Source organism: Sinohyriopsis cumingii, chromosome 18 (assembly GCF_028554795.1).
Source record: "Sinohyriopsis cumingii isolate HCF-2022 chromosome 18, ASM2855479v2, whole genome shotgun sequence".
In the NCBI taxonomy this organism is placed as follows: Eukaryota; Metazoa; Mollusca; class Bivalvia; order Unionida; family Unionidae; genus Sinohyriopsis; species Sinohyriopsis cumingii.
In genome coordinates this window covers 53,744,161-53,770,451 of record NC_142978.1, presented here as the reverse complement: position 1 = coordinate 53,770,451, position 26,291 = coordinate 53,744,161, and the positions used below count along the sequence as shown (strand labels likewise).

General features: G+C 40.4%; 1 protein-coding gene across 1 annotated transcript in view; it reads right to left on the bottom strand.

Moving 5' to 3' along the window:
- Positions 1-26,291, bottom strand: part of LOC149776662 (uncharacterized) — an 82,839-nt gene that overhangs the window by 47,995 nt on the left and 8,553 nt on the right. The window contains exon 2 of the mRNA XM_089941202.1: positions 26,071-26,112. Coding sequence (XP_089797328.1) covers positions 26,071-26,112 — 42 coding nt within the window. The remainder of the gene's footprint in view (positions 1-26,070; positions 26,113-26,291) is intronic.

Genomic DNA, 26,291 nt, shown 5'->3' with positions numbered 1-26,291 from the left:
AGCTGATACCAGTCCTATTTCGTATTGCTTAATGCTGTCAAGCTCGGTTGGTGGATTATAAATAACAAAGAAGTTTGCATTGTCCGCCATAGTCTGTGATGAATCAAGCAATACCGTTGTTGATAACATTTCTATTTTATCTGGTAGATAAAATTGAACTGCTCCCAGTTTGTGCTTTGCGGTGTGCGAATCAGATCGTTGTGCAAGATGTAATATTCATCGGATATTAGATAATCGTTTGAGATTATCTAAAATGTCAACAATCTCGTTGCCGATTTCTGTATTCGTATTTCCGGCTACATTTGATGCTATTAATATCAGCAACAGGTCCACTATTTCAGGGGTCGAGTTAAAGGATTTAATTCCACGACCATCTTTTTCATGTATTTCATCAAGAAGACGTTTATCATGCTATTTATCATAGTCATTAAATAGCTTATAAAAGGCCCATTCATATGGACATTTTCTAGTTCTATACTTTTTAACAGTATAAAAGATAACACCAGCAATGAATCTAGAACGTATTTCCTTATGCAAATTTAAAAATTCTGCTTCAGTTTGTGCTTAATTTGTATTTCGTTCAGCTTGTAGTCCTGTACTCTCAGTTTTTTTTCTCCAGTGTTTCAATCAAATTATTGCATTTATCTGCTGTCCATTCTCAAACTTGATGAACGTTATGTAGTTCCCAAGGAATATGATCTATCAAAAAATGTTTTAATCTTCTTGTGATATTTCTTCTCTTGCAGCTTTTCTATAAAACCTAATTTGATCCTCAGTTGACATTTTTGTGACCATACAGCAAAAGTTTTTCTTTCGCTTGGTGACTATTCCTGTCGCCTCAGTGTTTCATATACAAGATTGTTTAGTTCTTCTGCTTCTCCACTTTTTTCAATAATTTGCTCAGCGGAATGTGCTATCATTTTTCAACTAGGCCAAGTAATCGTTCAAGTACAGCCTCGGTCATTGGTTTAAAACGTCTAGCAGTTTCTTTTGAGGTTTGCCGTGGATCCCCATATTCCTGCTCATACGTTCTATTGAATGTGACTCTAGTTGCAAGAAATTTCTTTAGTACCTCTATTCGTTTTGCGTCAATATTTTTGGTTTTATTTATTTCTGTCAGACTAATTTCAGATCGTGGCCGTAAGACTACTTTTCAGACGATTACCGTAAGATTAATTTTCACAGTCTAAACATACGATTGCGATCTTTTGATATTTTATCAAACAATAAAAAGTTGTGTTTGCCATCACTATTAGCGTTCTGATAAAGTTCGGCAAATATGTCTTTTAATAAACCCCTGCACAGTTCTCAGTCTATATTTTGTACATCAAAGTTGTTTAGTCCAGCAAAAAGTATGAAGCAACTGTATTTCGCCTGATAAATCGATCCACTTTATAAAATCCTTGAAGTACGTAAACTGCATTACATTTTCTTTTAGCACCATAGTGAAAAATAAGAATTTATTTTATTAATCTCAGCATTGCTTATCGGAATGTTTTCGAAGACAATTATTTTATGCTCGTCAGAATCTAGGTCGGCAATCGGAATTAAATCTCCAGGTTATTTTATGATAAATATATCATCGCCGTCGCCAATTTCATTTCTTAATTTTTCATTGTATTCACTAAGCAGTTCGTATTTTTCCACAGTGTGATCTGATCGTGTAGATATAAACTCGATTGTAATTAAAGAGGTCGTCAAGTAACATATTCGTCAGAAGATTAGTTTTGCCCCATCCAGGTCGTCCTACATTCAGATAATGGCAGTCCGGAAGGTCGTGCTTTTGCTGATGTTTGATTAATCGCTTTCTGTCAAAGTTGATTAAACTCATTCTATACATATTCACAACCTTTTATCTCGCAATAATAATAAGAATGAGCTCTTAATCAGGTCAGCGAGTGCTAGAGCTTGAAAAGACATATCCATCTATCAATGCAGATAACTCGCAGGCAGTACGTTTTGTCCAACTTAGTGGGGCCATTAATGGTGAGTTATCGTTATGATGTGGAAAAATTACTTGAAATATTAACATTAATGGGAAAGTAATCGTAAATCTAGAAACCGAATTCCCCCTGCTAACATAAATAACTCACAAGCGGTACGTTTTGCACAGCTTAACATGGTAGATAAAAATGAGTTGCTAGTCGCTAATGGGACGATGGTTGGAAACAAAGATAAGGGAGAAAAATTAATATTTAATACTCAACTTGATAATACAACGCTGACTAATAACGATTCTGTAACATATGCAAAGTTTGTAAAGGACAAATTTGTAATAAAATACGTATTTTTATTTGTTAAATCTGATACCGCTGGTGGGAAATCTAGAAAACGGATCGAATACGATAAAAACTACGACAATTCCATCAGCGGTATCAGATTTAACAAATAAAAATTACGTTGACGATATGATAGGATGAAATATTGCATCCGTTGATACGCTGACAGGTACGTTAAACATGACCTGGAATAAAATAACAACGGCTTATAATCCAGTCGCTCCATTTGATATTACAAAAAAATTTATGCTGACGCTGAAATAAGTGCAACTAAACTGAGTATAATAATTATCTGAAGATAACAATTATCTTAAAAATCCGGAGGCCCAGTTACAGGCGCGATCTATATGGTTGATAATAAGATAACTTCCAAATATGTGCCCGGTTTTACATACGATCTTACCAATACAATGCACGTGAATAGCGTTACACAATCGCAAGTGATTAGTGGTAACAAAAAACCAGCTAAAAATAGTGTCGGTCACATTCCACATCCTGCTCATATTGGTAAAAACCGCTGGAGTTTTGTTGAAACAACGCCAGGTTATTACTCGAAGAATAATCCAAGCTATGCGTTTGCGTTTAACTGCCTTTTTAGCTAGCCAGGGTGGATCACAATCGGAGAAACATCAGACTTTTGGATCGAAATACAATGATTTAGGATGGACTACGCTGTATACAGCACCGGATGTTTGTATTGTTAATTCTCAGCAATTTATACTTAATCCTTCAGTAACCACAAACAAATATTTGTATTTCCGGATTTAAATTGTCAAAGCTAGATGACCTAGCATATATCTGGCGTTCCAGGACGCTGTGAGTTAATGTGATTGTAATATATAATGTATATTGATCCTCCATCGATCAGGATCGTAAAAGAGATCGAAATAGCTGATGTTGATTAACTAGACCCATATAATGTGAAGGATGCAAGGGCGTTAAATATAATTACTCGAATGAAACAATTACCTTTGGAATCTCCCTGTTTAAATGAGAATAGTGACAACTATGCTAGAGTTTCAGGGATGAGAGGCCTCAGCTGAGCTAAATAAAGATAATGTTTTGACGATTGTAGTACAGGTCATTGCGATTTTAATATATATTGATCCTCCATCGATCAGGGTTGCAACAGAGGTTTATAATTTGATACTAAACTCGAAAACGGAGATCAAATTTCTGATCAGCTAGACCTAGAAAACGTGGAAGAGGCAATAAATACGATTGCTCTAATAACAAAATTAACTTTACGTTCCCCCGGTTTAACTGAGAACAGTGATAACTTTGCCAGAGTTTCAGGAATGAGAGGCCCTCAGCTGAAATACGCTATCGGAGACTTTGATATAATTAGCAAATACAGTCCTATATGCAACTATGAGGAATATTGGTTAGAAGTTGAAACATATTTGATAAATACACTGCTCGAGGCAAATAAAGGAAATGGTTTGACTATTGATAAATCTAACCTTGTAAAAACAAATTTAATGGTGGTAAGAAACTAGAGCAAGAGAGACTAAAAAAAAATTCCTGACGAGCTTGACAAACTATATGAAAGAAGGAAACACAAGTTTCTTAAAAAAAAGTCCAAGAACACATCTGCTAAATGTCTAGTATTTCGTGTAGTCGATATGGACTATTATGATAAAAAGACGGTGTTAGAAATAGTAGATAACAGAACTGACACTAACCTGCTAACAGCAGCCTATCTAGTTCTGACAGACTCTGACACCGGAGATAAAGAAAAGTATGACGTATATCACATTACTGCTGCACTAAACACATTATCAGAAATTTAGTCTACAATTGAGTCATATGATGATGTCGAACGATATATATTTTATCAAGAGCTTGACAAAATTACAAATGGAAAACCTGTTATTGATGAAGATTGTGAAACACATAACAGTTCTAAAATAATTGCGTTGAAAAACTACAAAAAAGAAGCTGAAAAATTACTGACAGAAGCAAAATAAAGAAATATCAATCAGCTTATTGCTGGATACCCAAACCTACCAACAATATATATAGGACAAGCAGATGTTAGCGGTCTTTTGAGTTTTGCAAAAGCATATGCAATTCTCAGGTAGCATCTAGTACTTCAAATTTTTTAGCTGGGACAGTTATGTTGCTAGTTATATCGACGATACAGAAGATACTTATCGTGGTAGAGTCAATGATATTACTGAAATACCAACACATTTTAACCCTACGTTTTCATCCGCAGTTTAACAGATATCAGATATGATGACATTTCATATGAAGTGTATGATAATTACAGCGACTTTCTTGTAAATCCTGTCAATAAAACATTTAGTGCTCTGATCAACAAAGCTTTATCTAAAATTATTTTTACTACAGCAATTGAAATAATTACCGAAACAGTTTTTTAAGGACGAAAAAATAAATAATCGTCTTCAATCATATTTGATCTGGTCTCCAAGAGAATGATAGGGGCGAGCTGGTCAATAAATAGAAATAGTACCATAAAAAAGCATTACTGTCAGACAAGCTAGAAAGTTTTATGGTAAAATATTAAGTGCGCTGAATGATCTTACAATGTTAATAAGAACGAGTGGAATTATTTCAGTGGGGGAACATTAAATCAATTATTGTTGAACGTGCCGAGGATCGGTATTGTGTTATTAGCGGTCAATAAAAATATAATAACAATAATATGTCTTGTAAAATAGCAACAGCGACTTATAACAAAATTCTTAATCACATGGAAAGTGTATTAAGATTCCAGAACATGGATCTAGTCAGATATACCTTTACAAGATACAGGTATAAATAACATTTAATTAAAGACTATTTAATCATCCTGTACCATACATAAAAAAGACTAAAAACTTCGCTTCTGAAAACATAAAATAGGACTCAAACAATCAGACATACTGAAAAGGCAGAATAAATCTGAATGCAGAAGTTTCACCAAGTCCAAGGAAAATAATACGATTAGGCAAAATGGCTCATGGTATTCAGTGGTAATACACAATTTGCAATTTTGCAGACGAAATATGTCCAAGTAGAAAACGAAAGACTGAAATACATATTTGAAAGGATGGAATAGTAACCTTGAACACAGACAAGAATCAACCGCTCTGAAGAAGCTTCTATATAAGTTTTCCTGCATGGGTTAGAAACAAAAGCTCTTATCATTGTGATAAATACGACAGTAAGAGTTTCTGTTAAATTTAAGATGTTAAATTAAATCCGAGTTCATCTCAGAGGTGAAATGTTTATTATGTTAGGCGATTTGGTCGTATATATGACGCCAAGTGTTAAAATTCATATATCATCGACATACGGTAATAAATCATCGAGATACAGTCACTTATTATAAGAGATAGAAACATTACAAAAATTGAAAATTATTTCTATATATCTGTGTTATTTACAAAGGAAGAATTAGACGTATGAAGAAAAACTTAAATGAACCAACTTGAATATGTATGTATGCATGTATGTATGTATGTATGTATGTATGTATGTATGTATGTATGTATGTATGTATGTATGCATCTATGTATGTATCAATCTATAAATTTGTCACTAAAAAGAAACTTGGTTTCCGAATTTCCTTTTAATGAAACATTTATACAATGAGTGGTGTGGCATTGATACGGCGTACATAATATGCATATATTTTATTTATATCACACACTAGTAGACATATTTGACATTTGAGCGGTTTTAAGACCGGCGATATGCAACTGTGTTTTGACCGAGTGAACGAACTCACATCCCTATCAAGTGTGTTCGCTACAAAAGGTAGTTATGTGCCTTTCGTAGCTATTTGCAATCACATTGACGCATATTGGTAAGTTGATTGTTATCTTCTTTGAGCTTCTACTTTTATTTACATTAATTAAATCAATATAAAACACTTAAGATTTAAACATGAAAGATAGCTTTAATTAAGACAGTAGAGCACTACAAACACATGATAAGCACTGAATAGGCGCATATAATTTAATATGGAATAGAAAATCAGCGAAATGACGAACCAACAAGAGGTAATTTAAATATTTTCATATCTTTTCAGCTAAGTCATTATACTGCTTTAATTAACATTACATTAAACCATATAATTCCCTCAGTAGTATAAGGGGTGAGATTAGCGACAATGGGAATTAGCATTAAAAACACCCCCTGGGTAAGATTAGCGACAATGGAAATTTAACATTAACCACCCTGGGTAAGATTAGCGACAATGGAAATTTAACATGGGCAAAAAACCCTGGGTAAGATTAGCGACAATGGAATTTAACATTGGAGAAAGGAAAAAAAAGGAAATATTGAGATTAGCGACAAAGGCATTCTAACAACGGAAAAAAAATATCGATTCTAGGGACAAAGGCAATTGAACATGGGGAATAGAGTTTGGGTCTGTCTAGGGACAAGGGGAATTGAACATGGGAATAGAGTTTGGTTTTGTCTAAGGACAAAGGGGAATTGAACATGTTAGAAAAAAAAACTACTTTAGGGACAAGGGAAATTGAACATGCGATTTTTTTTAAAAATTTTTTTTAAAATTTAAATTTAAATTTAAATTTAAAAAGGGGTAGGCAATTGAAAAGTCATTCTCTTTTCGAGAAATATGGGTGGCCCTGAAAAGGGCCTTTCGTTTTTCTTCTTCTTCTTCTGCTTCTAATTTCTTCTTTTTCTCCACCAACTTCTTATTTTCTCTCCTACACTCTTTTTCTTCTTTTTTTCTCCTCCTCTTCTTTCTTCTTCTCTTCCTCCTCTTCTTTCTTCCTCTTCTCATTTTCTTCTTCTTTTTCAATTTTTTCATTCCATTTTCGTATTCTTATCCTTTCCTCTTCATCCTCCTTCTCCTCCTTTATCTCTTTCATGACATCACTTATTATGTCCTTTACTTTTCTTAAGTTATTAATTTCCATCTTTAGTCGATGGGGACTATAGGAATAGTGGTCTTCATTGAGTCTCACTAACATCTGCTCCATTATTCCTAAATTGTCTAAAACGTCTTGTAATTTTTGCATTTTGTCAAGGTGGTTCGAAGCCATCTTCTTTGTAGAATGGTTTGAACGACGAATATTGTGGGTTCTTATCCGAAAAGCGCGGACGTGAAGGAAAACATCCCCAAGACATAAAATTGATCTTACCTAGATCATGACCAAACAACGCGCGAACGTGAAGGAAAACATCCCCTACTTTTCTCATTTCATATAATATACTATCCACATAAGTGAAGCAACAATAAACAAACCCCAAATCTACTATTTACACACGCAAATCATTAAAACAAAATCAATAATCTACTATCCACACAATCGTACGTGAGCGGTTACAAAACTCAAACTATACTCTCCACATACGCTAAGAAACAATAAACAAAATCCATAATCTACTATTCACACAATCGTACGTGAGCGGTTACAAAGCCCAAACTATACTCTCCACATACGCTAAGAAACAATAAACAAAATCCATAATCTACTATCCACACAATCCTACGTGAGCGGTTACAAAACTCAAACTATACTCTCCACATACGCTAAGAAACAATAAACAAAATCCATAATCTACTATCCACACAATCGTACGTGAGCGGTTATAAAACCCAAACTATACTCTTCACATACGCTAAGAAACAATAAAGAAACCCATAATCTACCATTCACACAAACTTACGTGAGCAGTTACAAACACAAACACACAAACACATACACTCGCACTATGAAAAAAGAGTTAGTGTTTATATTCACACTACTCTACCTACACACACACACACACACACACGCACACACACACACACACACACACACACACACACACACACACACACACACACACACATTGGCAAATTGATGGTTATTTCTTTTCTAGAGTATTGGGTAGCCCTGAAAAGGGCTGTTTTTCTTGGAACTTCATGGACACCTGGTTAATGGTGGCACCTTCCAGGCCTGGCGCCACATACACATCTTGTTCCCCAGTTGCTTTTTACTTTTTTGGGGGAGAGAGAAGAGGCAGGATATGTGGCTTCAGAATCCCAATTTTCGGTTTCTGGGATTCTGAAATTTCTTCTTCTTTTCTCCTTTTCCTCCTCCTCTTCTTTGTATCTTCTCTCCTCCTCTTCTTTGTATCTTCTCTCCTCTTCTTTGTATCTTCTTTCCTCCTCTTCTTTGTATCTTCTCTCCTCCTCTTCTTTATTTCTTCTTTCCTCCTCCTCCTCTCTCATTCTTCCTTCTTCCATAATGGCCTCCGCGGCCAGTTCGTTCAACAGGCGCCTGGCATATTCCAGATGCACATGAAGTTCCAACAGTTTCGCCAGTCTCGTGTTCATTCTGGTGTTGATCAATCAACAAGGGTAGCTTGACTGCCGAACGAGTTTCAATTTATACTAAAACTGCGGACGTGAAGGAAAACATCCCCCTAAAAAACATAAAATTGATCTTACCTAGATCATGACCAAAAAAGACAACGCGCGGACCTAAAAGAAACACTCACTCACTTTTTTATACTACCCATTCCTATTCTAAAAATTTTTTTCATGAATCACTCCAATATACTATTCACATACGCAAAGCAATCCAATCAAACCCCCCCCCCAAATCTACTCTCCCCACACCTCAAACAGCCAAAACAAACATGATCTTAATCTACTATCCACACCAACGTACGTGAGATGTTCCAAACACAAACACACAAACACATACCCTCACACTATAAAAAAGAGTTAGTGTTTATATTCACACTACTCTACCTACACACATTGGCAAATTGATTGTTATTTCTTTTCTAGAGTATTGGGGTAGCCCTGAAAAGGGCTGTCTTTTTTGTTGTTTTTTTTTTATTTGCTATGGCAATCTTTTAGTTTCTAAGAATGCGATGTCCTCTGAGGATAGACTTTCTGACGATAGGTCTGCTTCTTCGGAAAGAGAAGAAGAACTCTTTGGTGTCGATACGACAATCGACAAAGCCTCTCTCAGGTTCAGGTTCCTGCTGCTGTTGCTGTTGTTGTTGTTGTTGTTCTTGTTGTTGTTGCTGCTGCTGTCTCTGAAGTCTGTACTTCTCTGTCCATTCTTCTTTCTCCCTGTTCACTTCTTCTCTGAAGAGCTCTTCTATCAGGTCTTCAGTAACTTTTAAGATTCTCACATTCTCTATCTCTTCCGGCTTCGGTATCAGACTGTGTCTGACCCTATGCAAATTCACGTAGGCTTCGTTTAGCTTAGCTAGTTTGGAGCACATCCTCGTAGGAGGATGAGTCGACAATGGATGGTTAGACTGGAAACAACCCCGGTTCTTAAAGTCAAAGCGCGGACGTGAAGGAAAACATCCCTACACGGTTTTCGAGCCGCAACGTTCAATGAGTGTCATGAGAGGGATAGTAAGAAGTCAAAGAGCATAAATCAACATTCTTATAGCCAAACAAACCACAAAGGCATTTTTTTCAAAACACAACATTTTTTATTCAAAATCACTTAACATTAACCAACAACTCTAACATTTTTTAACAATAATCCAACAATATAACATCAAACATTTTTTTCAAATGACAAACATTTTTTTTCAATTTACACTCTACTTTAAACAGGGTTGGCAACGTTGTGAATGAAATTGTGATTTCCACTGTTGCAAGTCATTGAGTCATGGATGGACACTACGTTTCCTAGCTGAAGACAACAAAATAAGCATACTAGTCACAAAATCAACGATTTACTTTCTCATCGTTTCTAGAAAAATCACGATCAAAATAAGTCACTAAATGTTCTTTTGCTGATAATAAGTGATCAATTTCGATCTCGACTTTCTCTTTGAATTTGTCAAAGAGGGCATTGATGTAATGGATGTCTCGAGTCGTCAATGGAGGACAGAAATGTTCACGCAAGTCTCTATACCACCAACGTAACACGTCTTTTTTAAACAGACTCCAAGCTTCGTCCAGATATTCGTTGAATTTTTCTTCTTGACTGATGTTTTGACATCCATAGTAATCATGCTTCGTCCATATCCTAATTGTGTCTGCCAGGTATGTAGCACAGTAGGAGACCAATTGCTGTTCTTGTTCTGGACATCTCGACTTGATCACGATGTCCTTTTTGTCTTTGTGTTGGGATTCTCCTTCCACGGTCTCCTCACATTCCATCTTCAAAGCTTCTCCACTAGGTAAAGAGGGAGAACAGTCTTCCATAGCTTCTAATAGTCGAGAATGACTTCTCTCAAACTGTTGATTTCTATGGTATTATCGAATTCTGCATACAGGATGACGTTCACTGTCTCGTCCAGTGGCTTTGCAAACTGAAGTTCCACACGAATCTGGCCAGATTTTATAGGGTGGAAATGTCCCTTGTCGCTGCCTTGGTTTGGAGTGAGATCGAAAGCCCACAAAGCGTAGCCTCCTGCATAATCCTCGTACGCAATGCCGTGACTGGTGTTGGTTCCTAACTGTCCCGTGGCTTCGTACAGCGACAAGTACGACCTCAAGTAATTCTTCTTGTCAAACTTAGGTTCGAAAGGTCGGGTACATAAGGTCTTGCCATCGCGACTGACTTCGATCTTGGACACGTCAAAGTGTTGAAAGTAGAAAGGATTTTTAGCGATAGCTCCGTTGAAGGCTGTATTCTCGACCATACCAACAATCAAACGTTTGGGTAACTGTCCTTGGAACAGATGATCTTCAATCATGGATCGCTGTCCCCTAGGAATGGTGAAGGTTTTCACTTCTACGCGTCGGATCGGATACTTGGCGGTCGTTCTGCTCAACGTCTGACTGATGTCGTTTCCCACTTTAGGTAACACTTCCACACGGCGTACGTAGAGTCTGGCTTCTTGGATTTTGGTTTTGTAATTATCGTCACTATCAGCTATTAAATGGAAAGCGGCACTGCTGCGATTCAGTCTCAGGCGGACATCCACCCCGTTCAGCAAATACTTTTCTTGCAACCACATGTCCAAATGCAAACGATCCATCAGTTCTAAACTGTGTCCGTCTTTGATTCTGTCTCTTCGTTCTACAAATCCCGCATTGTGGTCTTTGGCTGTTATCAGTTTTGAATGTTTCAAATTCGCCTGCATCGTCAGCTTCCCATACCACACAGGCATTGAGATGAGTGTTCTTGGCGTCTATTCCGTACGTCAAGAGATTTTCCACGTACGCTCGATAAGGGTAAGTATCCATGCTGCTACTGACTAGTTTGTTATTCAAGTACAAGTCCACTCCGCTAAACAAGGAATGCATGAAATTGTTGACGGGAGCTACTGGCTCAGTGTCTATAGCATTTCCGTCCTTATCTTGAACTTTGACTTTCAAGTACAAGTAACTGCTATTCAAGTCGATGTAATCTTCGGGCTGTCCTTTGATTTCAAACTCGATGGGAGCGGAATCGGTCAATGAGGAGACGGGATGAAATTCCACCCATTGGGATTCTTGCATGGTCATCATGGTGGGTGGCATGGCAAACAGATCCAGTTCCGTCTTGGAACAGGCGCAAGACTCTCGGTGCATCATTTTTTTTTTGTTGCTGTGTCTCAATAATCTAGCTTGAAGTCTGGTGAAAGGGTGTTTTCTTCGTCGTCTCTTTCTGCCTTGTCTTTGCTGAATGCCTGACTCGGTAGCGTGCAGGGCATTTATAGGTGTTTCGCGTCGGCCCAAAAGGTCTTTGCCTGTTTTCAGCAAGACATTTTTGCCTGCCCTCATGAAGGCTTCTTTAGGGTTTTGTTTGTCGATGATGACATTTTGGAGAAATTCTTTGCCTTGCGTCAGTGCCGCATCTTTCAAGGCGTGCAATCCGCGTGTCACCATCGGTTTCAACACTGGGGCCACCGAACGAAAGGCCGATTTTAACATATCTCCTAAACCGTGTCCTCGCTGTCGAGCAACCCCTCGATAAACTGGATACATGACTTACGAGTCGTGAGAGAACCGTTTTCGAAAATGGAGTTTCACCGTGACTTTTCCTTTGGTGAATGGAATATTTTGTCCCAAATCTCCTTTTATAGCAATGTTGACCGTGTCCAAATACGACTTGCTGACAGGCAAATAATGAGGATGCACAAATTCCCGGTGGACGTGATAAGTGTTTTCACCTTCCTGGTCACTGGTCGTGGTACTATCCACTTTGAAAGGAATGACACTCAGTAACGGCACAGAGGTGTGTCCCACCACGTTATACTCCACCACATCGGAGTACACGAACATCAAATTCAGTCCTTGGTTCAGTTCTATAGGGAATCGAAAAAACTTGTAAAATTCCGTATTGCTGTTGATCTTCGGTTTAAAATGTGGAGCCATTTTTGTGTCTCCACCTAAAATATCAAACAAGTCACGATTAAAACTGATGGACAACGTTTGGGTATCCTGAAATTTCATCAGTAAGCGACGAGCCACTTTATGGTACTCCAGGGTGACACTGTTTTGACTCTGTTCAGGGCTTTGCCAAAGGCTAACTCGAACCTGGAAGTAATGGTGTCCACCAAATGTTGACCACTAAAATAAAACCCTGCCGGAATTTTCAAGGTGTAGATATTGAAGGGTGAATTGTTGCATGGTCTTGTGTCCCCTGAAAACCCGATGTCATTCATGGCTTCTTGTAATTGTTGGTTCAGGATTTCGACCTCAAAAGTGTTTTGCTTTTCGGTGATGTTTTGGATTTGTGTAGGGTGAATCATTTCTACTAAAGCCACTTCCCAATGGGCTTCGTGATCTAACTGGATGGCTTGAGGTAATTTAGCCGTGTAACAGCACAACGTGTTGTGGGGAAACACCTCCATGTAACTGTAACTGGGTAAGGTTAAGTAAAATTGGTTTTCGTGACTCATAATTCCAGAGTTCTGTGGCTGTCCGAGGGGTTAGTGGATGTCAGAGGCGTCTCTCCGCCCAAAATGGGGTTCTGGTTGTGATTGTTGTTGGAGTGGTGACTGGCACTGGCACTGGACACAAGGTTCCCGTGGTTCCCGTTCGAGGAGAATTTCAGGGAGGGATTAGGAAGCAGGTAACCGATGCAACTGCTCAATAAAATGGTCCACAATTGTTTGTCTCCTTGTTGCAAACTCAAAATTGGCAATGGCTGCCCCGATGACACAATACACCACGAAGATTTGGCAGAAAAAGACGATTTGCGTTTTAGGCACACGTTCTCCACACCACACCCACAAGGGTTGTTTTTGTAAATCTTGCACAGAAGAACTAGGTGAAGGAGGAGTGGTTGACGTAGCTGCGTCTGTGTGAAAGGGCATGATGGTCACTTCTTTTTATAGTCGATGACTTGCGAAGCGTCAATCCAAGAATCAAAACTGGGTGGATATCCTTTCCAACGTACTTTGACTTCTTTGACACGTCGTTTGCCCACTTTACGGGTTCTGTGTTCGAGAATGCTTTCGATGTCGTACACGTCGTCTTCCTTTTTGGTCACACGTTGTAACTCGGGCAAATAAAACGTTCCTTTGAGCACTTCTCCATTCATGTCTTCCAATTTATAGACGGCAGGATGACGACCATGCACTCGTCCAGTGACGCGAAACAATTCGGTCGTCCAGTTAGGTAAGTAACCTTTGTCGAAAGTGCGTTTGGTTTTGCCAATGCGCACCCAATCTCCTACGGCCAACTCTCCACTTTTCTTGGGGACAGCCCTCGTCGGGGACGTACCAAACAGACGCTCAAACACCAACACTTCGTTGTCGGGAGTCACGTCTTGCGGGGCACGTCGGATGCTTCGATGGTAAGATTGGTTGTACGCTTGCACCAGGTGCGGTAAGATGTCGATGTACTTCAGAGTGTGGTGATGCGTAAAATATTTCCACATGCGTTCTTTCAATGTGCGTTGAAAACGTTCCACGATGCTGGCTTTGGTTTCGGGATTCTCGGTGGTAAAAAAATGAATGTCGCGTTTCTTTAATTCTTTTTGGAAAGCTTGGTTCAGAAATTCGGCACCTTTGTCCGTTTGCCATCGAAGAGGGTGACGACCGATTTGTTTCAACACCCGTTGCAGGGCTCGCACTTACTCGCTGCTCAATTTGGAAGTCAAGGGTACAACCCAGGCAAATTTGGAAAAGACGTCGATGATACAAAACAAATATTTGTAGCCACGATTGTAGCTGGCCAAATGAGAGACATCGGCTAAATCGGCTTGCCATTGATGATCGATGCCTTCCACTCGGGTGCGACTTCTGGAAAACTTGCGTCGAATGGGTTTGTGTAAAGTGTAGGTAGCTTGTTCTTGTAACCATCGTTGCACTTGAGGTAAACGGAGACGTTTCAGTCGCGTTTTGGCAGCACGATACAATTTTTGAACTCCTGCGTAACCTGCAGGATGCGAGGGATCGTAGTAAATGCTGGCTAAGACTTTTTCCATTTTTTATTTTTTTGTGTTGATTGGTGTGTTAATAAGACACCCACTCTTGGAGGATGCTACTCTTTTTCTCTTGGGGTACTTTCTTGGATTGCAATGCTTTGCGTGTGCGACCGGCAATAGGTGTCGAAGAGAAGGATGTCTGAGCGGGGGATATCGGTTCTTGTTTCACTTCTGTCTTCACTTTCTCTTTCTCTTGTGATGAAGAAGGGGTGGCCATCATCTTTTTAATCCATCCAATTCTGGAGGTAGGTGGTGTTGTTAACTTGCGTACTTTTTCTGGTGGAGTTTGAAACCCTTCTTCTTCTTCTCCTTTTTCTGTCTTGGGCACTGGTAGTGGTGGTACTGGTACTGGTACTGGTACTGGTGATGGTGCTGGACTTTTCATCAAGGTCTTAAAATCTTTCAGAGTGGGTAGAGCTGTTTCGTTTAAAGCTTTCTGGTGAAAGAGTTGCAGTCGTTGCAAGAGTTGACCGTACTTTTGCGATTTTTCTGTTTCGGACAAATCTTGGCGATCCATCAAGGACTGCAATTCGTGTTGTAACTGGGACATCTCGCTCAAATTGGGATTGGGAGGTAAATGCGGGGTGCATTGTTCTTGCCACTGATGGTATTCCATCCATCGTTTGTAAGGCACTAAAGCTAGTTTTCGTCCTTCCATGGGGTTGTCAGGGGTCGATTCTGAAATCTTGGGACTTCCGAGGGCCTTTTCATCTTGCTCCCACCAGTCCTCCCAACATGGTTCCCAAGACTCCTTTCAGTAAGGGGCCTAACAAGAGAGGTAAAATGCCTCCACGTTGGACCAACATCTTCTTTTTTTGACGAATCGGAATTTTCTTTTGAACCATTTGGCGAAGAACGTGACGATGTTTGCTTAAGCATTGTTTCTGGTGTTTGGACAAAGGGATCGTGCCTTTCAAGACGTTCAAACAACATTCGCACACGGTATCGATGACCTCTTTGGAGGCCGATTAAATGAGTTTTTTTTGTAGAGGTGGAGAAGCTTTGGACAGGACAGATAACATGTCCCCATGTTTGATTAAACGTGGTGGTAGTCCTTTTCTTTTCTTTCCTTGGGGTTTTCTGGAGGGTGACATCTTTGAGTCTTCAGGAGCACCAAAAAACACTGATACCCTACTTGGTCACACACCTTTTTTATACTGGAACGCGTCGCCACTGATTGTCTTTACGTCGTATCAATTTGAGGACAGGCATGACACGTCGTGCAGGGGTACGTAACGGACTAAATCGAGCCAGTTCCTGCTTGGACAAATCCAGTAAACTTTGTAACATGCCTGATCTTTCTTGAACTTTGATTTTGGGAGAAGGTACTTTGTGAGCAGCAGCCACTGCCACTAAATTGGAGGGTCCTGCCACTGGGGAAGTAATTTTTGGGGTCATCAACGGAGAAGTTCTTGGTGTGATCAACGTCTCCAAGTACTCTTCAGTTCTTGGTGTCATCAACGGAGAAGTGGATGAACGTGAGGCTGCCGGATATGCGGTCACCGCCATGGCAGGTCGTGGTTTGCGAGTGTAAAGTTGCGTCCTGGCCGAAGTGCCTCTCTTGCGACTAGTTTTCTTCTGTGGACTTTTCTTTTTCTGGGGACTTTTTCTCTGTTTCTTTTTCTGGGGGCTTCTTTTCTTTTTCTGGGGTGGTGTCTGGTCAGAGGAGGGTCCCGCCACTGGAGAAGTTCTTCTTGGGGACCTGGTCTTTTTCTTCTTCTTGGGGCTTCGTTGGACTTTTTTCTTGGGGAGAAGTTTGGGGGCATTAGGATCCCATCTTAAGAGAGAGCGAATGATGACCCCTCCTAGAGTACCGCTCCCTCCAGGTTTCAAAATGATTTGTTTTTTGGTTTGAGTGTCGATGCGGAGATCGGCCAGTTGGACCAAAGCGACTTTGTTTCGATCGAAAAAGCGTTTGGTTTGATGAGAAATCTGAATGATTCCTTGGAGTAATTGACGTGCCGTCACCGTGAACCATCGTAAGACTTCTTTGAGACTAGCTTCTAAGACACGAGCTCGTATTTGTGGATCTTTTTCTCGACTGATGCCATACAAGGCACGAATCAATTTGACGGGAAGATGCGACTGAAGGGACGTCATGTTGACACTGTGTGAGACAGACGAAAAGGGTCTGAGGTTTTTATAGATTTTTTTTGTGGAGTGAAATGAAGTCGAGGACGGAGACGTGTACAGGACAGGCCCTCCGTCTTTGCACAAATGGTGAAACAAGTGGGTACGAAATCGCAAATCCTCGGGGGTCGTAGGTTTCAAATCGACGAGTAAATAGGCGTGTGGAGTTTGAGTGGCATCGTCGTACGCCTGAGTCAGCCAAGGTGTCCCTAACTGTTTGGCTAAGACTTGCACTTGCGATTTATCTCGAGGGCTTTTAAACAAGACCACGTAATGCGCATTGAGACTGATGGTGCGATGGGCTTTACTTTGTTGAAACAAATTTTGGGTGATGTAAACGACACTGGCATTACGGTGATGCCCTTTGCGCGTGAACCACAGTTTAATTTCTTCTTCGTCTTCTCCTAACATGTCGTCAAAAATGACCAAATGGGTTAGACGGGAGTCAGAGACGATGCCGTCGTCTTCTTTAGGAATGCCTTCCACAAACACGATGGAATCGCCTTGACTTTCTCGCAAGAGGCTGTACGCCGATTGCCACTCTTTGTAACACCACACGATCCGTTGAGGTGGCCGATCGATTAAATGATGTTTATGTTCGATCAAACGTTTGACGAATTCGGTTTTGCCTGAACCGCTAGGTCCAGCAATGAGCATGTTAAAGTGATGGCTAAGATACAAAGCCTCCCAACTGGCACGATCTAAGTGTTCGTCGATGACTTTGACAGTAGAGGAAGAGGGAGCAGAGACAGCAGAGGTAGCCATAGTGTGAGAAATGTCACTTGTGACACGAAAGCAAACAAGACAAGAGTTTATATACTTTTTTTCAGAACACGTTTGTTGAATGTTTCAAACATGAATACGAAAGACAAAATACATAAAAGCCAAAGGCTTAAGTATAAGGATAAAAGGCGCATGATAACCATTAGCGTGGAATAAACACAAATGTCTGCACAACATGTTTTGGGTAATGTTCTAACCAGTTCTATAGTAGGGGGTAAGGTCACACAATTGTCCTCCCGAAAGGGTCTTTCAGGCCTGTCCACGACAGTCCCGTCCTGGGTGACGGGTTCTTCTGGCACCGTCACTAACACAGGTTGAAAAGTCGCAAGGCTCACAATCGCATTCCACTTCAGAAGCCCCACACTTGAATTGTGCCTGTCTAAACTTGTTTTGTGTTTCTCTGAAAGTATTCATCTTGTTCGCTCGGTCCTGGTAGTCACAATGAACTATCGATCTTGCCTAGGGTTCCTTTTTATATACAGACCAATACCGACGTGTCCATACGGTAAGGTGAAATGATTGGGAAGTCGCACTCGCTTCTGGTACACGATTTGATAGACTTTTTCCAAGGGTCGACTAACGATGTGGTGAGTGGGTAAACGTACAATTTTGTTCGGTTGATAGGTGGTCACTTTAAAGTTTGCATCCTCTCCCGATTGCAAGGCTTCTTTCAATACCCCAAAGTTCACCACACGACTGGTACGATAATTCAGAGTCAATCCTTTCACTTTACACGTCGTGTGCAATTCTCCTTGTGGGTCCCGGTATTCGTAGCCGTAATTTTTGGGACCACCACTGACGAAACTTAGAATCTTGTCGTCGGGATGTTCGTCTGTCCAGGCTCCTAAACGGTCTCCTTCGATGTCAGGGTGCTGTTGACTCGGGTGATGGATGTAAATGCAGCTGTCCGTGTCAAAGTACAGGACACGTTCCCCTAACAGTTCTAAAGCTTCGTACAATTTTAAGCGAGCATGAGCTGTCACGTAAGCCGCAATAATGACATTTCCAAAGGGGTCGTCTTGTACAAAGTCCAGATCTTCTTCGTAACTGACCAAGATCAAATCCTCGCGAACGACGTCCACGTGTTTCATGTATTTGGTTTTGTCGTGAATCATCTGAAGGTAGCGGGAAGGTTCTGTCAAATATTCCGTCTTGGGTAAACACGGTCGTTGTGCCATTTTACCCCACAAGCAATTTAACGTCACTTTGGCAAACGACCGCCTGCCTTCGTTTTTCTCGATGTGGTCTAAAGAGATGCCTTCTTGTTCATAGTATTTCTCTTTGAATGTCTTTTCGTCTTCGGAAGTGTGACACCAGGAAGGATAGCCGCTGGCTTCTTGCTTCAGTTTCAAAAAGGCATCCACGTAGTCGGCGAAAATGCCTTTCTGACTGGGGTCACCCTTGTTGTATTGTTGTGTCTTGGGAAAGTGGCAAATTTCGTACACTTCTAACAGTTGGTATCCCATGTCCAGAGCTTTGAACAATTCTACGCTGATCCAGGTTACCGTCAAGGCACGTTCTTCCTGGGTGTGCTGACAAGGTTGGTCTTGGTTGCACGTTTCGGCACAAGTACGGCACAATGGAAACATCAGTTTGCCTTGACAATGGTGAGGTAAGACGGGATGGTATAGGTTCGTGGGAGGCAAAACTTTACACTTGATCAAGCCTTCGTATTGTCGAATGTTTTTCAGGTCGATGTGTTCCGTGAACAATTGTGGGTGCCCTGCAGGAAAGGGACAATATTTGCACACGTAAGGATACAGCGAACACACGTCCAAGTATTTGATTTCTTCTCCTTTCTCTTCGTCGGCTTGGTACAGCAAACAGGTGGCATTGGTTCTTCCTCCGTACAAACTATCCCTCGGGTTTATGGGGTCCATCAGCTTGAAACTTTCCACGGCACGTTTAAACTCGGGATCGGTTTTCATATGGTGATCGTACTCGTGTTCCCACATTTCCACCACTTGGTATCCTTGCTGTTCTAACTTTAGGCGTCGCTGACAAGTGTCCTCGTACAAGTCTTCCATGGTTCGTTGTAAAAACTGATTTTTAGTGCTACGATCAGGGTAACAGACGGGACATCCGTGAAATAAGCAACCGTTAAACTCGTACACGATCTTCAGGTTTTCTAAGTCCCAGCCATCGACCGAATACGTTCCGATGGTCTTTTCGCCTCCTCCGTTGCGGGCATGCTGAATCCATTTGTCTTCCTTGTCGCACAAGTAATGTAACCAACGTAGGGCTTTGACCGAGTATTGACGTTTGACATAGTGGGTCGTTTGAGGACTGATGACAGCCACGGTGTTTTCAGGCATGAATCGTTGTCGATACACTAAGGAACACGCTTTGGCAATGGTGCAAGCTTCTTTCAAAGGATCGACCCCTCCGTGTTCCATGAACAGTTCTCGAAATTTTCCACAGCAACGCCGTAAAATGTCCACGTCAGAACGACAATACTTTAGCATTTCTTCCCGAAAGTCGAAAAGGTCTGAGTCGTGAGTTTGGTACCAAGCGTAGAAAGCTTCTCGTTGTTCGGTACGCATGTTGTCGGGGTCGTAATAGTGAGCCTCAGGCAAATGGGGTAGAACGGCGTGTTGGTTGGCTTCCGTATTGAAAAAGTGAGGAAAATAACCTTTAGCCATTTCTGTCATTCCAAACGTTTTAGGCATTCGACTCAAAGGCATGGCCAAGTAACTCATCGAATCTTTAAACTGCACTTGCATGAAAATGATTTTGGCTCCGTTCAAAGTGACTTTAGGACGTTCGGTGCCATGTTCCGTATAGTACCTCAAAAGAAACTGTCCATCGTATCCGGAGAAATTGTGAGCCATCACCGTGGCATGACGATGACAATCTCCGTAACGTTCGATGTCCTCTTGGCTCCACGTCTTGTCGATGGGATCTAAGACCCATTGGGCAAAATCGGCTAACGTGTTCGGTCCTCGAAAGATTTTTTCACGCCCTCCGGGAATCTTGCTGCAGTGAGGGCAATGACTGAAGATAGGTTCTTGAGTGCACTTCTCGCACGCTCGATGAGCCACGCAGAAATTAGGAATGTGAATGCCAGTCTCTTGCATGCATTCGAAATCGAAAAAGATGAAATTGCCTTTCTTCTTGTGACCGTCCTCTTTCTCTGGTTGGGGTTGGTATTTTTGCACGTAGCATTGGTGTTCCAAGTCCACGATGTGATGACAAATGGGACATTTTTTCTTTCCTGATCATACGTGTGCCTTGGTATTATTGGTACGTAGGCCTTTTCGACACGTAGGGCACAATCTCAGCAGTTGACAAGCACATTTCTGCTGTGAACCTTGCGTCTTCAGATGTTGTTGGTAACAGGCAGGGCTGGAAAACGTGCGCAGACAAGCAGGACATTGTACTCTTTCTTGTCCTTCGCTCAGACAGGGTGGAGAGGCCAAACATCCTGGGCATTTCCATCCGCAATGTTTGTGTTGCTCTCGATTCTTATAGCCATAGTCACATTTCTTACAGTAATAACTGTATCACAGGAATCCAGTGATAGTGGTAATGGTATCGAAATGGTCATCGTGATAATAGACATGAATGTATTTTCCGTCCTTAAAGTCTTTCCCTCGAAACAACAGAGGTCCGCTCATTTCTTGAGGGTGCACTTTCAAGGTGTAGAGTGGAGCTAGGACATCTTGCAATTTCTGCATCTCAGGAATGCCACAGGGTGTGTCTTTGGACAGTCCGGCTTGTTGTAACAGGAGTTCTGCTTCGTTTCGTTGTTTGGCTCGGTCGGATCGTTGAATAGTTTTCCAGGCTCTTTTCCATTCTACCGTGTCGTTCTTGTTGGCATAGGTTCGTCCCACCACGATGGCTCGGGCTAAACACATCTGGTCTTGAGAATTGTGAATTTGGACGAGACTCTCTTTGGTGTTGCGAAGGTCGTTCACCAATAACACCTTATTGCGTTGTCCGGTCCCTTGAGGAAGAGAGACGTGGGCCATTTTCAGTGTGGCTTTACCATCGGTGATGTCAAACTGGTCATTAGATTGTTGTACGTGTTGAATTTTGTCCATGACTTTGGAAGGGGTTAGTTCTGCGGGTCTGCTAAACTCGATCCAAACAGAGGATTTCAAGCTGTCGTGATCTATGGATAGTGTCAAGCGATCGTCTTCTTTGGGTTGACATTGTCGCTTGAGTGCGGTGAGCAAAGAATCCCACATCTCGGTGATAAACCCCTTTGCTTTCTCCATTGGTACGTCGGACTTGAAATCTTTAAACTTCACTGTGTAGGTGTAAGTCGTGGTTCTAAATTTTCTAGAGGAGCGCTTTTCCGTCTCTCGAATGAAATAGTACTTTTCAGGGTTGACTAAGAGTGGTGAACTTTGTTTAGAGGGTTCGGATTCTGGTTCACTCATGTCCTCTTCAAAATCACTGGCATGAATTTGTGCCAAGACTTCAGCTCTGGTACGAGGCGATAGATCACGTTTCTGCCTCTTACTTTCTTCTTCTTCTTTCTTCTCGAATGAATAGGATCGTTTCATCTTGAGTGCAAAACGTCAAATGACTCAAGTTTAAACACCATAGACTAATTTATAGTCATGGCAAACCAGCGTATATAAAAAGGGTGTGTGTCTTGTCCTTTCACTATTCATTTCACTCTCAAACCGAGCACAACGATGGAAGAGACTACCCAGATGGAACGTTTCATCAGAGCTTTGCGAGGGGTCATTAGAAAATTCTCTTCAGACCAGCCGACGGACTACTCTCCTTCCTTTCGAGATAAAAGTCAAGATACTTGCTATATCTGTCAGAAGAAAGGGCATTGGTCTTCAGAGTGTCCAGACCGTCAAAAAAGAACAAAAACAGGGGCTAGAAAAGACAAAAATCAAGATACCTGTTATTATTGTCAAGAAAAAGGACATTGGTCTCCAGATTGCCCAAAAAAGAAACAAGAGGAGTCGGAAGAAAAGAGGGATTCTTCAGAAGAAGAGAGAGATTCTTCAGAGGAAGAAAGCAGCCAGGTGAAGAAAAGAAGAAGGGAAGAAAGCGAGGAGGAAGAGGAGGAAAAGACTGTGACGGTGAAGAAATTGAAAAAAAAAGAGAGAGTAAAAAAAGAAACAGAAGAAGTGAATGTAGTTTATAAAGTGTTCTGTTGTGAATTGTGAATTGGATTGTAACTATGGAGAAAAGAATACATTAATTATATAAGGTAAGTGTCTTTGAGTTTTGATTTTAAAATAAGAAGCTACACTCACGCACTCATACACAGACATGTACTATAAGGGTAAAATGTTTTTTTTTGTTGATTTTTGAGTTTTTGGCAAATTGAAAGGCTATCTCTTTTCGAGAGAAGTGGGTGGCCCTGAAAAGGGCCTTTTTTGGTGTAGGGGTGAGTTTAAGCAATCAACTTTAACTGTCTTTAGCCTTTGCCACGGCCGAGGCCTACTTCTGATGATGATTGGGTTGAAATCACTAAGGGTGGTACGATAGGCTTAGTCACAGGGTTGGCGTGTTTAGGTCGGGAAGGTCGTATTCTCTTCGGTCGTGATAAAGAACTCTGATACATTTGTTTCAGACTTCTTAACTCCGCTAAAATGTCCAACAGTACCGTAGCCGTTTGATTTTCACCCTCTTGTTTCTTTGCTGCTACTTCTTCTTCTTGTTGTTTTTTTTCTTACCTCTTCTTGTTGCTGTTGCTGTTGCTGTAGGAGAAAAGCTTGTTCCGCTTCCTTTTGTCGTTGCATAAATTTCTCCAGTTCTTCTTTCTGTCTCTGTCTAAAATTCTCCACTTGCGGTAATGAAGAATGAGACGAAGGTTCCGGAACAAATTCTTGCGAGGTAAGAAAATCCACAAAATCCCAATGTACCTCTTCTGAAAGTAAGTCCGGGTTCCCTTGGGCGGTCTCCATTGCTGGTGCACCCCAATGGATCGTTTTCTGAGTTTCCGTCATGTTGAATCACTGTCGCATAGATTCACAGCACACAGGCGCTAGCGAATCTATATAGACCACATGGCGTCACAGACTGCTCTCTTCGGATTGGATGCGGACTGACTGAATTTTGTAACGCGTGTTCGGATTGGTGAATGAACTCAATCCGTCTCAATCCTTCCTCTACCTATAAATAAGCGCAGTTCACTGCATTGATTCACCTGTTCTCGTCGCCTCACGATGTGGACCACAGTTGAATCATCCAGCCTTGTGTCTTCAATGATGTTTAGGACGGACATGCTCATGTATGTCCGGTCCAAGTGGACTGTTGTTGATAGGACAGATACTAGTCTATGGATGAGAAGAGTTTACATAGAAAGACAAGGATGCCTCAAGAGGGTACTTGTGTATGGACCTGCAGTTAGAAGGAGTTTAAGAAGAAGAAGATGTGACAGATGCCGTCTATGTTAACATTAATATTAACATAAATCCAAAGGCCCTTTTCAGGGCCACCCACATTTCTCGAAAAGAGATAGCCTTTCAATTGCCTACCCCTTTATAATTTTTTTTTAAAAAAAATCCCATGTTCAATTCCCCTTGTCCCTAAAGTAGTTTTTTTTTCTAACATGTTCAATTCCCCTTTGTCCCTAGATAAACCCAAACTCTATTCCCATGTTCAATTCCCCTTGTCCCTAGACAGACCCAAACTCTATTCCCCATGTTCAATTGCCTTTGTCCCTAGAATCGATATTTTTTTTCCATTGTTCGAATGCCTTTGTCGCTAATCTCAATATTTCCTTTTTTTTCCTTTCTCCAATGTTAAATTCCATTGTCGCTAATCTTACCCAGGGTTTTTTGCCCATGTTAAATTTCCATTGTCGCTAATCTTACCCAGGGTGGTTAATGTTAAATTTCCATTGTCGCTAATCTTACCCAGGGGGTGTTTTTAATGCTAATTACCATTGTCGCTAATCTCACCCCTTATACTACTTCCCTCTCTCTGTCTCTCTCTCTGTTTCAATCTCTTCCTTTGATCGGTTTGACTTAACTTTTACCATGTTCATAGGTCTAGAGACATCGTCTTATGACACAAGCGAAAATCCTCTGTGCTCGTCTTCTCAGGGATTGTCGCCCGTATCTTGCTACAATGGTCCAGAGAAACCACGCAGCAACGATGACGTTTTGTATTTCTGTTTCTATACAATAGCTGGAATTGCCACCCAAATTAAATAGGGAACATAAGTCGCTATCACCCGATTCAGTAAAGAATATATATATATATATATATATATATATATATATATATATATATATATATATATATATATATATATATATATATATATATATATATCCAAAGACTTAAAATGCAAGGAAAAGGGATATTGAAAACAGCTACTAGCGATCACAAATTGCTATTCTTAGTACTACAAAGATTGAGAAAGAGACCGATATACAGAGAGAATAAAACTAACACTGGGGACAAATAAATCAATCAACAACTTTGTGATTCAATGCATCTTATTTATTCGGAATAACGCTCTTGTATTCTGGACTTATAAAAGAAAAACGATTCTACAATGAATCTACATCATTATTATTATTTTAGACCGATGGGCCACAATACCTTAGGTATGCTAATGGTTGCGGCTACAAAAGATTAGAATTAGAATCACACTTCCGACAAACAAGTTGCTACACTCTCCAAAGCCCTAGTCCAGCCATCCAAAGTTATGCAGTTGACAAGACGTAACGAAAGTCGCAGCGTAGACAAAACTATGCGTAAAGGAAAGTAACATTTGTTTTAATTCCAAACAGACCTTTATTATTCAAATCTACCAGGCGCAAGTACTGTTATCCACTACGAAAGCAACATCGAAAAAGGATCAAGTCACATATAAATGTCACCTTCAAGTGATCTTCCCTGGAAACCTTTTCATAGCTGTACCTTCACTATGCATTAATGTATTACCTCCTTTGCTTAAAGCATTCGTTTGTTTCTGTTTTGTTTTAAATATCAGTACTTCTTTATGTTAATCTGGCTACAAAAATTTCACCCTCGATGACAAACATAGATTTGTTCACTGCTGATATATTGGTGTTAACTGTTTATTTCACTGCTTACGAAGTATTAGCCATATACGCGCGCAATTCTGTAGCAGTGTTACTTCGCGGTGCTCATATTTAAATCATTCATGAACGGCAAGAAAGATATTAAATAAAACGATAACATTTCTTTTTGTTTCAACTTTTTTATTCCATTAAAATAAAGACGGATCAATTAGTGGTTTTAAAGTATCCAATAAAAATGACTTGATTGACTAAGCATTGAGAAATACTTTTTCCACGTTCATGTGGCCTAGAAAACGTTCATACGGTCGAGTATTTCCTCCCATATGATGTATGTCCAAGTGTTTCACATACATAGTTAATAACCTATATTTATTTGACATTATATCAGTTTAACGACCTACCGTACAATACAGTTATAGCAGCAATTGTATGGATATTAATGCCAGAATACCTGCTAGTTTAATAATTCCAACTTCTAATACCTAACTGAATATATATTTTGGAAACAATTGTCGCTACTAAGCTATATAACTTTTTAAGTCTTTTGTTTAATGTGATCCGTAAAAAGAGAATAGAGTTATTAGCACTTACTTGGCTTATTTTCATTTTGGCAGTAGTCTCCAGAAACATGTTCTGAAATATCAAACGATGCAGTATATAAACTGATTATCTCATGCACACTGTAAACGCAGTTCTTGGACACAGAACATAACTATTGTTGTATATTGTTCTTCTTAACAGTTAATTATTCCTTCCCTATAAAATAAAAACAAATAGTGAGATCATATATAGTATGGTTTATCTGAAAGCAA